At 40.9% G+C, this 11510-nt stretch overlaps 1 protein-coding gene across 4 annotated transcripts in view; it reads left to right on the top strand.

Annotated features, from left to right (window-relative positions):
* Positions 1-11510, top strand: part of SLC25A30 (solute carrier family 25 member 30) — a 32537-nt gene extending 21027 nt beyond the window's left edge. For 2 of the 4 annotated variants that reach the window (XM_086328907.1, XM_086328908.1), the window contains exons 9-10: positions 1009-1089; positions 2074-5000. In XM_086328907.1, coding sequence (XP_086185033.1) covers positions 1009-1089; positions 2074-2115 — 123 coding nt within the window. In that variant the 3' untranslated portion in view covers positions 2116-5000. The other 2 variants (XR_015137879.1, XM_086328909.1) reach the window with 2 other exon arrangements.

The raw sequence follows: 11510 nt of genomic DNA on the forward strand, positions 1-11510 counted from the left end.
TCTGGGTCGTCCCAGTGCACCAGCCCCAAGCATCCAGTGTCGTGCATCGAACCTGGACTGGCGATTCATTTCATATATGATATTATACATGTTTCAATGCCATTCTATATTATTTTTAAATTTATATTTATTTAATCAAAGAAGTATCTAAGTTTTGAGGGCTTAATATAACTAAGATGAGTGGTGCCCTAAAGCCTTGAGATGGTACAGAGTATTTGCCTAAAACGGGCTTTTATAAATACAAAATCTAAATGAATATTTAGAAATGAAAGTTCATTTTTCTTCTGTCTCTGCTCTGCTGTGAAGGGTGAGAAAATACTCATATTTTCTGTGATGGCAGTAGAACTGTGTCTGCTTCCAGAATATATCGCCTTCCTGTTGAGTCAAACTGGAATGAATATCCTTCATTCAGACATCTCTGAAAGGAACCCATGAATCTTAACCTTAATTCTCGGTTTAAATAACTGGGCCTACTGTTGATGAGTAGATGAAAGTTTGGGACTGTCTCTGCTACCGGACTGCCAGCAGCCAAAGATGAGGGACCACTTCTGTGGTTGCTGTTTTCCGTCATGATGCTGGCACACCCCTAGACTTCAAAATGAAGCAAAGATACTTAATGTTGCCTATCCAATCACATCAAGTAAAGGTCCCCTGAATTATATCTTTATCACTGTCGCCTCCCTTTCTAATTTATGACCTGTTGTGAGTCCACATGGCAAGGAGGCAGTAGACTCTAGTTTGGAGTTAAATCTCACTTCTTCTTCATCCAGCTCCTGTTTGCTCTGGGTGTGCGATGGTTTGGTACAGAGCCTGAGTCCTCACCTAGGCAGGAAGCTTTAAAGAACAAAGAAAGGCAGTGGGCAATGATTTTGTAGATAGTCCTTCCAACAGAATTTTATTTTTAAGAAAAACAGACCAGTTCAGTTCAGTCTGGCTACTAATTAAGGCATATTTGACATAATTGGAAAGTTGGATGCTAACTTCTTTTTCCCCCCTCCCTTCTAACAGACATGGAAGAATGAAGGGTTTTTTGCTCTATATAAAGGGTTTTGGCCAAATTGGTTGAGACTTGGTCCTTGGAATATTATTGTATCCTTTTCTGTTGCAGTAGATCTGAACAAAGATATACCTAAAGAATGTTGTTTGCATAAACCGTCGGGTTATTAATTATAATTAAAAGATTTTTTTCTCTTTTGAATTCTTCTCATTGAATAAGTTAACTATTCAGTTTCTTTATACACAGGTAGAAAGTCTCTCTGCCAGCCTCTGTGAAACTTGGTTTAATGATGGTGTTCTTGAAAGCCAATGATATCAGTGAAAACCTTTATTTAGACTCTGCTCTAGGAGCTGAGTGTGTTTTTTATTTCAGAGAGAGACAAGGACTTATTTATTTATTCTGTAAATCCCTGGCCACCCTTGGGCAGGATGTGGCTTGGCAGCTATGTTCTAGAATGCTCGAGAGTGCCCAATGATGGGAATTAGCTTCTGAATTATTTGCCTGATTAGCAGTTTGTCCTCCATGCCAAAGTGAGAGGCAGGAAAGAAACGACAGTTTGTTAGGAATGAAAGGGCAGAATTATGAAGTAGGAGATGTTGGTTTCTACCAGTTTTGTTCTACTTAAAAAAAAAATTGTTTATTTTTAACTGAAGGATAATTGCTTTACCACCCTTGTTCCTCATTATCTGTGCTTCCCTCGAATGGAAGCTTGCCTACCAGCCACCCTGGAGGAGAACTTCCAGGGTTGCTGCCTTCTCTTACAGACTTCACTACTCTTATAGTCTTCCCCAACATTAGAAAACTAGCAGTGTGGATGTACTCCCAGAGGCTGTTGCAGCTGATGCAAGGGATTTGTGTGCCTCAACTGTGATCTGTTTCTTCCAGGCCGATCTTGGGAAGGCTCCCTGGGAGCTCTTTTGGGGTGGTTGAGGATGGAGCCCTCGTGTTTCATCATGCCCCCAGCACATGGTCTGCCCAGACATGTTTGTTAGGAGGCGTGTGCTATTTGTGGGTCGGTTTTGATACGTCAGGGTTAAGATGGCATAAAATGTCAGCCTTAACTAATACACCTGCAGTTCTTTGTGACCTATGAGCAGCTGAAGAAACTGGATTTGTGACAATCAAGACTGCATGAGACATCCTCTGAAAATGCTCACTTCTGAAATAGCGAAGCCTCCTGTCTTTCCCACTGCTTCTCACTGCTTGGCCTGCCACAGATTAAGGTGTGAGCGAGCAACAGGTGAGGGCTGGGTTAGCTTGGATCGCTGTGCCCCGGCATCGGATACTCTGCACCAAATGCTAACGGCCTCGACTGTAACATCCAGACACTAGTCCTTACCATTCAAGTGCCCTTCGACATCAAAGATAACAGGAAGTGCATGTTTCTTGCTAAAGAAAACTTGCATGAAGGTCAGGAACTGTGAGCCATTTCCTTCAGGCGAAGAATAACTCCTGGAGCACCTCAGCTCATAGCCAAGACTCCCAGACTGTTCTGAAGAAGCTCTTTGGAACCGTGGGATGGAACATCTCAGACGGTGTTACTGTTCCTGAGCTTTTGGGGGGCTTTGGCTTCGTGTCTGCTGAAGAAATTCACACATGGAGACGTGGTGTACCCCAAGTATAAACAGGGCGGGTTAGAGATCGCTGGAACATTGCACTGCTTTGTAATTTCCTATTTTGGCAGGATCTTTCACTTATAATAAGTGACTTTTAAGCCTTTGACCACCCGACCTTTGTGAGGAATTGTTACAAAGTATTACCATCTGAACTCATGATGGTGTGAGAGGTTGGCTTGGGAGGTAGCAAAGTCTGTGTTGTGGGAGGTGTGTTTAAGCAACTTGGGTTCTGTCCTAGCTAATGGTAGTACTGGGTTGGCCAGAACCTTTGCTCAGGTCGTAAGAGCGTGGGGAAAATCCGAACAAACTTTTTGGCCAAGTCAATAATTTGTGATATTAGCAAAGTTTCTGTGTCCCAGTCTGTACAATGGGGATAATAACATGTATTGATACTGAGTGTCAGGTGAAGAAAACAGTAGCTCCTACTACTGGCCTTGTAGCATAAGTGTCTTTACATCATGATGTCGTATAGCCATAATTCCAAAATAAATAGTTCCTGTGTGTGAAGAGAGTCATTTTATCGTGAACTTCTCCCAAGGGAGGTCCTGTGATAAAACTCTTGTGAAAGAAAGAGGCTAACGTTCTGTTGTTTCCGTTAGTGAAATGTAGCAAGTTAATCGAAAAGTTGATTTTTTTCAGATTTCCCAGGTTTTACTTTAGTTTTGGTCATGTTTGTTAAAATATTTCCTGTCTTGGACTTCCTTATCAGTTTGGGTGGAAAATCCTTGCTTGAAATTTGAAAAGCAATATTTTTGTATACCTAGAGTCTGATAAGAGGTATATAATAGCTTCCTTCTTTTCTTCTAAAGACAGGATATCATTCTTCTTTCTCGTCTTTTACTCTTTTCAAAATAAAAAGTGACTCTGAGAGAGTCCCAGGACCTTTATTCTTCTAGAAGACATCCCTAGAAAAGGAAATATATTCAGCATTCACTTGGGTAGCATTGGTTCTACCCTTAGAGTGTGCTCAGTCGTGTCCGACTCTTAACTACCCCATGGACTGTATCCCGCCAGGCTCCTCTGTCCGTGGGATTCTCCAGGCAAGAATACTGGAGTGGGTTGCCATTTCCTCCTCCAGGGGATCCCCCCGACCCAGGGGTCGAACCTGTGTCTCTTGTGTCGGCAGGCAGATTCTTGACTGCTGCGCCACCTGGGAAGCCCTGTGAGAGTACCAGTAAATACGTCCTCCCTGGGGCTCCAGGACAGTCACCTCTGCCGTATATGCAGGTTCCCAGTCCGTCCAGCCCCTGGACTGCTTCCTCCTTCAAAGCAGAATAGAAGGCACGCAGATTTTTCTTGGGGATTGGGCAGTTTTTCCTCCCTGTCTCTCTCACCTTGCCTTCTATATTAATGCTGACTTTGAAAATAAGATTTTGTGAAGCAGGATTTCTGTTCCAAAAGGAAGAGCTAAGGCAAGAAAGGAGGCGGTCAGAGGGGCAGGTAGGTGTTGATTGCTTCAAGATTCAGATGGAAGTCTAGTTCTCGCTGACCAGCTCCAGATGTGATACTAGAGAGCTGAGCCCCTTCAGGCCTCGTCCCTTGTACTAAACCATATCTTTAGAGAGGAGACTTCTCTTCTTACCAGAACATTCCATTGATGTAAGGGCTTTCTATAGAAAGGCTTTCACTTTTGGGCTCCTTGAGTTTAAAGGATGACTTTTTATGAGCCACTCTTTGTTTTTCTCCCTTAATGTAGAAAACATTGTAAGTATACATATAATTCCTAAAACAGTAGAAGCGAGTTCATTTTGAAGACCATGAACAGACTGAATGTCACGTAATATTTATTATATCAGTTTATTCAAATATGTACATGTTCATACCAGGAGGAAAAGAAAACCAAACCCCTCTGTAAAAGGTAAGCACATTTTAAAGACATGTATTTCTTCAGTGCAGACTTATTATAAATACCTTATAGAACAGAGTCTTAACCTGTTTTGATTTTTTTTTTCCCTGTTCCCTGAAAGAGTTATGCAGTTATTGAAGCTTCTAACCAAGGAAGAACTTGAAGGACTGGGAGACTTGGTCCCCTTGTCTATGGGGCTATGACTATAAGTTCCCTCCCTCCACTCCCTTGGATATTGTTAAATGTAGCAAAGGGATTTTTAGCTTTTATAACCCAAATGAAGAAAGTGGATTTTTTTGTTTGTTTGCTTGTGGATTGGTGTAATCATTGATGGCTAAGTTTGGCTGATTGTGATATAAAGAACGGCTTCTGTTTTCTGTATTTATTCATGCACCAGAAATAGTGTATGTTATTATATAAAGACTATAAATGTTTTCATAAGCCTTTATATTTTGAGCTCTTTATTTAAACATTGTTGGAAAATGTGGCATAAACCTTGTGTCATTATTTAATAAACTGTGGTAATATATAATAATAAAAATGATTTGTGGTTATTTCAGATGCATAGAAACATTTGAACAAAAACAAGCTCTGAAACGTCCAGGAAGCTGGAGTAGATCTGGCGTCCATGAAGCGGCTGCAGACATTTCTCTCTGCTTAGAGAAGTTGTCGAGATCATCTTACTAATTGCCTGGAGACATGTGTGGCCTCCCAGTCTGCAGCTCCACAGAGGCCAGTGAATTTGGCTCATTGGGTTTGCCGGGCAAGGCAGCTTTGAGATAATGGAACACAGGTGGGATGCCATCAGGGCCTTGAAATTTCAGGACCCCTCAGTCCTTCTTCCAATGCCTGGTGTTGGCAAGATCCTTGGTTAACTGTTGGCTAGGCAGACACCTCTAGTTGGGTATAAAACAACCAGGGGATGAAATGCAAACCTGGTTCATTATTTATTTTTTTTTACTTGAAAATATTTTCTAGGTGCCTGTCTTAACATTTGAATTAAACACAGTGGTCTATTGAAAAAACAGAATTGGCAAAAAAAAAAAAAAAAAAAAAAAGAGCCTTGTGGTCTCTGGTCCCCTACCTAAGAGATCAGATGACCCACCTTTATGTGATCGAGTTCACGTGAAGGTCAGCGGGAAGAGCTGGCTGCTGGTGAACCTTAAATGCTTGGAGAGTTCACATCCCACTGGATCCGGGCACCTGTTAGACACGCTGGGCATGGAATCCAGGCTATCTATTTTTAAAGGCACAGCTGATGCCTTATATAGGAAAAAAGTTAAGGTGTAGACTTCTATAGGTATATCATGAACTCAACACTTAGAGGAAAAAGCATAAACTTACATCAGTAGGGAATGGTTGTAAAGGTTGTGGATTAGGCTTCTCCAGAGAAAAGCGGACCAGTGGGATGAGTGTGTGCGCTCACGCGTGATTTATTTTAAGGAATATGCTTATGTGATTGTGGGAGGCTGGCAAGTCTAAAACCTGTAGGGCAGTTGCACAGGACAGAAGACTGGAAACTCAGGCAGGGTTTCTATTTGTCTTTTTTTTTCCTTTGGCTGTGCCATGCAGCTTGAGGCAGTGAATACACTGGACTGCCAGGGACCTCCCTCTGTTTTAGTCTTGAGTTTCTCTGGGAAACCAGTTTTTCCCTCCTAAGATCTCTAACTGATTGAATGGGGCCCACCCATATTATGGAGTGTAATTTTTTTTTATATGATTTTAAAAAATTTAATTTTTTGGCTCTGTTCCTGTACACAGGGTGTTTCTAGTCTCAATGAGGGGGAGCTTCTCGATGTGGTGGTTTCTCCTGTTGCGAAGCACAGGATCCAGGGCTTACGGGCTTCAATATCGTGAGTCCTGGGCTGTGGAGCTTGGGCCCAGTAGATGTAGAATACAGACTGAGCTGCCCCTCGGCGCGTGAGATCTCTGAGCAGGGATAGAATCGTGACCCCTGCATTGGCAGGCAGATTCCTAACCAGGGAAGGCCAATATGGAGTGTAATCTTAATGTCAACTGATTGTAGATGTTATCCACAGCTGCACATATCTTCATGGCAACATCTAGACTAGCACTTGCCATACACCTGGGCACTGTAGCAAGGTCAAATTGACACAAAATTTAATCATCACAGGGTAGAAAATTACTGATATTTTCTTTATGCATAATCATATTGGTTGGTTTGAAAACTGATGTTTTGCCATGTAAAGAAAAATTTCGAAAAGGACTAATTTGGAATACAAATGTTCAAAGTACATATACGTGAAGGGCATTGGGGGAAGTGAGAGTTGCAGTGTGTGTAGCAGACTATTTGCATTTTGACTATGTTTGTAAAGTATACCTAATGTTTGTCAAACATAAAATTGAGCTGAAAGGTTAAATGGGAAACTTGTTTATTTCAGTTTTAACTACTTCTTATTCCTCAGTAAACTTAGTACTTTTGTAATTTAAAAGTTTTTTAACTTTTTTTTTTTTGGACAGTGGGGGAAACCTCTAGAAGAGTGTATCATGTACATACTTAGTCTCTAAACACCAGAGTATGTTAATACAATTTTTAGACTCCCCCTGACATAATGATTTTCATATTATATGCAGTTTCATTGTATTATATGGTAGAGCGACCACTACATTTTCATTTAAGAGGTTTTGCTTCATCAATTATAATCTTGCAAATAGATTTCTAAAACACCCCACAATTCTCTGTGGAAACAGAAACTGACAAAACGTAAGCTGTTACCTTTCTCCACTGAATGTATGCGTGAGAATCCCAATGATTCTCGACCTAAAAGTAGTCTCATCTGACAGTTAATGCCAGGGTTATGAACAGCCAAGAACTGCTTCGTTTTGAATTGCGTGACTACTTTACCTCTTTTTTGGTGCAGGGGAGAGAGGGCTGTGTGACACGCAGGATCTTAGTTCCCGGACCAGGGATCAGACCCGTGCCACCTGCAATGGAAGTGTGGCATCCTAACCACTGGGCCACCAGGGAATTCCTGCATCATTATTTTATTTAAATACTTATTTGATTTTTTATTTATATGGCTGCACCGGGCCTTAGTTATGGCATGGAAGATCTTTAGTAGCAGCATGAATGCATGCTTAATCGCTAAGTCTGTCCGACTCTTTGCGACTCTGTGGACCGTAACCCACCAGGCTCCTCTGTCCAAGGGATTCTCCAGACAAGAATACTGGAGTGGGTTGCTGTGCTCTCCTGCAGAGGATCTTCCCAACCCAGGCATCAATGCCATCTCTTGCGTCTCCTGCACTGTCAGAGGGGTTCTTTACCATGAGTGCCACCTGTCTTAACTGTGGCATGTGGAATCTAGTTCCCTGACCAAGGATGGAATCTGGCCCCCAGCATTGGGAGTGTGGGATCTCAGCCACTGGACGACCAGGGAAGTCCCCCTGCATCACTATTTTAATTTGCTCTACTACTTGGTGCTGTTTTACCACAATAATTTGCAGAGTGTTTTCGTGCCTGTGTGCTCAGTCATGTCCAACTCTGCGACCCCATGGACTGTAGCCCACCAGTCTCCTCTGTCCATGGAATTTTCCAGGCATGAATACTGGAGTGGCTTGCCATTTCCTACTCCAAATTTGCAGAGTAGATCATACCAAAAATACTTGCCATGTTAAATGGAAGCAACCTGCGGAGGTTTGTTCATCACTTCTGGGACCTTTATGTGATAAACATTATCTTAAGGTCGCCAAGGAGTCTGAGAACTGGGGTAAGAGCGTTGTGTGTGCTATTTCTTACTGAGCTCTTTATTTACCCAGTTTCTCTTATGACACAGATTTGTTAGTGTTCAGTTCAATTGCTGTAAAATATGCATTTAAAAACTTGCCATTTTAATCATTTTTGAGTGTATAGTTCTGTGGCATTAAGTGCACCATCATCCATCCCCATAACTGTCCCATCTGAACTCTGTACCCACTAAATAAGTCCACATTTTCTCCCTTCCTCCCAAACCTGGGAACCCCTGTTCTATTTTCAGTCTCTAGGAGGTCTTCCATGTTTTTCAATTTTTCCTCCTTTTAAAGGCTGAGCAATAGTTTTGTTATGCACATATGCCACGGTTTGCTTATTCATTCATCCATCAATGAGCACTTGGGCTGTTTGCATGTTTGAGCTATTATAAATCATACTGCTATAAATATGAATGTAGTAATGTCTCTCTGAGACTCTGCTTTCAGTCCTTTTGATTATATACCCAGAAGTGGAATTGCTGGATCATATGGTAATTGTATTTTTAATTTTTTTAAGAACTCCATACTGTTTGCTACAAGGGCTGTACTATTTGACATTCTGACCAACAGTGCCAAAGGGTTCCACTTGATCCACATCCTTGCTAACACTTCTTGTTTTCTTTTCTTTTTTTTTAATGGTAACTATCCTAACAGATGTGAGGTGTTATCTCATTGTAGTTTTGATTTGCATTTCCCTAATAATTAGTGGCGGAGAAGGCAATGGCACCCCACTCCAGTACTCTTGCCTGGAAAATTCCATGGATGGAGGAACCTGCCAGTCCATGGGATCACTGAAAGTTGGACACGACTGAGTGACTTCACTTTCACTTTTCACTTTCACTTTCATGCATTGGAGAAGGAAATGGCAACCCACTCCAGTGTTCTTGCCTGGAGAATCCCAGGGACGGGGAAGCCTGGTGGGCTGCCGCCTATGGGGTCGCACAGAGTCGGACACGACTAAAGCGACTTAGCAACAGCAATAATTAGTGGTGTTGAGTATCTTTTTTTTGCTGTTCTTGTTGTCCATTTGTATATCTTTGGAGAAATGTCTATTCAAGTTCTTTACTTGTGTTTGAATTGGGTTGTTCGGTCTTTTTGTTGAGTTTTGGCAGTTCTCTATATGATTCTAGATATTAATCCCTTACGAGATATATGATATGCAAATCTTTTCTCCCATTCTGTGGGTTGCCTTTTTACTCTTTGATAGTGCCTTTTGCTAAACATTATAAAACTTAATGAAGTCCAGCTTGCTTCTAAGGGCTTTATTGCTTTATGGTCTTACATGTAGGTCCTTGGTCTATTTGGAGATAATTTTTGTGTATGGTGTTAGATAAGGGTCCAACCTCCTTTCTGTGTGTGTGGATACTCAGTTTCCCCATTACCATTGAAAAGACTGTCCTTTCTCCATTGAATAGTTTTGTCAAAAATCATTTCAATATATATGTGAGGATATATTTCTGTATCTTCATGGGTCTATCTATGCCAGTTCCACAGTTTTGATTACTGTGGGTTTGTATTCAGATTTGAAATCAGGAAATGTGAATCCTGCAGTTTTATTGTTCTTTTTCGAGATTGTTTTGGCTTATTTGGGTTCTTTGAGGCTCCATATGAATTTTAGGATGGGTTTTTCTGTTTTGCAAAAACCATCATTGGGATTTTGATAAGATTGCATTGAACCTGTAGATTTATTTGGGTAGTATTGATATTTTAATAATATTAAGACTTAAAAGCCATGAACATGGGATGTATTTCCATTTATTTGTGCTTTACTTTCATTTGTCTCTAAGTATTTCTCATTTCCCTTGTGACTTCTTTACTGATACCTTGTTTGAGAGTGTGTTGTTTAATTTCCACAATTTTGTGAGTTTTTCAGTTTTCCTTTAGTTACAAATTTCTCACTTTATCTCATTGTGACCAGAGACCCTTCACAGAGACTCAAGCAAGAAGCAACCTGAAGTTCTTCTCTAAGAGTGATGAAAGAGGACTTCCTTGGTCCAGTGGTTAAGAATCTGCCTGCCAATGCAGGCGGCACGGGTTTGATCCCCGGTCAGGGAAGATTCCACGTGCCACGGGGCAACTGAGCCTGTGTGCCACAACTCCTGTGCCTGAGCTCTAGAGCCCGCAAGCTGCAGCTCCTGAAGCCCTTGTGCCGAGAGCCTGTGCTCTGCAACTAAAGAAGCCGTTGCAGTGAGAAACCTGCCTGCCGCAACTAAAGAAAGCCCAGCTGAAGCAAGAAAGACCCAGCATAGCCAAAAATAATAAATACTTTTTTAAAAAGAGCGATAGAAGAGACTGTGGAGTTTGAATCAGGCCTGGAAAGGGTCCAGCAATTTGGTTATGACTACAAATGGCTGAGTGCTCCTCCGTTCTCAACCAGGGAGGTCTTTTCCGCATCCTGGGTGAGATCCAGCCTACCTTGTACTTCCCCTTGTTAAAGGATGATTTTCAGGAAAATGTAAAAGCATGATTCGTACAAATATAAATTAATGAAACGAAAGGAGTGAAACAGGGAAGAAGTCTCAAAAAATGTCCAAGCAAATTAAAAATATAGCCAGATTTTTAGAAAACTACAATATTTTGGAAATCTTTATGACTGAAGAACATCATTGGACTTAAATAGGTAGGCAGTTTGCCTTTAAATCCTGATGTGACTTCTTTCCCCCAAGGTTCCTAATTAAAGAAAAAAAATTTTAGCTAGTTTAAAAAAATTAATTCAATGAGAGGGAATTTGTTCAATACTGAGAGTTTGAAGCCTATACTTGTATTGATTCATTTTTAAAGAGCAATAAAGTTTGTGTAAGATAAAAAATAGACAATTCTTTGAAGAGAGCAATAGTAAACTGTAAAATAGATCTTAAGAAATTTCTCTGTATACAGCTTGAGACAAGGAGATGGGAAATATGAAAGGTTAAGAAGATTGGGGGATAGAATGAAAAGGTTGTATTTGGACAAGTTCCCATCAAGAAGCAGACTTTATGTAAAGACTTGAATGAAGTTAAAGAGACTGACCATGGTTGTTAGAAAACCTGGATATGAGCAGTGGTGGGAAATCTTGAAGAAGCAAGGCTGGGAAATCAAGTTATTTTTTAGCACCATAATATAATAATGCTTTTTATTCCATTTCTTTAAATTTTATTGCTAGTAAACATGCAGTTCATAGCTTTTTGAGGTCGAAATCTTGGCAAGTAGTTATGTCTTTATTCAAAATATGCCTTGATTCTAAATTGGAAGCTGGGGGACCGTATGTCTGATCTAAGAAAGCAATTCTGTTGTGAAATAAAGCCTAACTTACTATTTAAGTAAA

This window comes from Bos grunniens, chromosome 12 (genome assembly GCF_055505025.1).
Source record: "Bos grunniens cultivar Pamir isolate PY7600 chromosome 12, Bosgru_T2T1.0, whole genome shotgun sequence".
NCBI lineage: Eukaryota > Metazoa > Chordata > Mammalia > Artiodactyla > Bovidae > Bos > Bos grunniens.